Source organism: Frankliniella occidentalis, unplaced genomic scaffold (assembly GCF_000697945.3).
Source record: "Frankliniella occidentalis isolate FOCC.00 unplaced genomic scaffold, Focc_3.1 Scaffold106, whole genome shotgun sequence".
In the NCBI taxonomy this organism is placed as follows: domain Eukaryota; kingdom Metazoa; phylum Arthropoda; class Insecta; order Thysanoptera; family Thripidae; genus Frankliniella; species Frankliniella occidentalis.
This window is the reverse complement of record NW_026267235.1, coordinates 396,219-397,269: the sequence shown is the minus strand read 5'-3', so window position 1 is coordinate 397,269 and position 1,051 is coordinate 396,219. Positions and strand designations below refer to the sequence as shown.

At 58.4% G+C, this 1,051-nt stretch overlaps 1 protein-coding gene across 1 annotated transcript in view; it reads right to left on the bottom strand.

The window, feature by feature from the left end:
• Positions 1-498: 498 nt before the first annotated feature.
• LOC127749909 (uncharacterized) overlaps positions 499-1,051 on the bottom strand; it is a 4,296-nt gene continuing 3,743 nt past the window's right edge. Inside the window, exon 4 of the mRNA XM_052269937.1 lies at positions 499-750. Coding sequence (XP_052125897.1) covers positions 571-750 — 180 coding nt within the window. The 3' untranslated portion in view covers positions 499-570. The remainder of the gene's footprint in view (positions 751-1,051) is intronic.

The window sequence follows — 1,051 nt, the reverse complement described above, 5'->3', positions numbered from 1 at the left end:
TCTGTTACTTGTCTCTGAGCATCCGAGCAATAAACATCTACCTGCCAAACTCGTGTGTTACTCCGTACACCTCGCACAAGGTTCATGCCGGGATGGGGCTGGGACCATACGGACTTGGCCGCCGCGGAGGAACGATAGTGATGACAGCTCCCGGCGACATGCCGATCTCAGCTGGCTCTGACGACCGAAAGACACGACCGGCAGGGTGGGGAAAAAAGTTTCACAGACGGGATTCGAACTACCGACCATCCCCGCGCTCTGCCAACGATCACGCCTTAGCCACTCGACTGCCAAGCTCGCCCCTCTCGACGATAGTTCTGCCTAACGGGTGACAAAAAGCGACAAAAAATGTTTGCCCTGGCCGGGAGTCGATCTCAGGGCCGACAGTTTTGGTTCGGATGAAGCTGCATGCGGCCGTGTCGGTTGTAGTTACAACTGTGGAGCTTCCAAAGGGGCCGTGTGGTTGGGGGTGTCGAACATCATTTATTGCCCGAAAAGGGGTGGTCAATAGTCTGGTCAAATTACGCTGACTCGGGCCGCCGGATTTGTGCCCTTAAACGGGGACGTCTCTTACGTCTCTACGACGTGGTTTACCATACTGACCTGCGAGGAGATCCATGGGCGATCCGAGGCCCTTCGCGAGGGCGGCAACACCTCCAGGAGGACCTCCTCGTCGGGAAGCAGAGCCTCCTCGCGGCGCTGCGCACCGTACCGGCCAGCCGTCACCAGCTCCACGTCGGGGAAGTCGTCCTTGCCACGGCCCCCACAGTTGGTTGATATGTTTTCGTTATACAACGTCGGCAATGAGATTTCTCAAAAGAGTCAAATCGCACTAGGCAGTGGGGGTCGGCGTACAGGGGCGGTTTAAGGTCCTGCATGACGGGCGGGTGGATTGCCTGTGTAGAGGTGCATTTTGCGTATTTCTAGGGCCCCCAACACGCACGCCTGCGTGCGGCACAGCATAACCACGACGACTGGCGGGTTCGCCTACCCCAGGGGTGGCCGGAGCGCCTTACGGGCAGTGCGGCAGTGTGGCACTAAGCTTTTGACG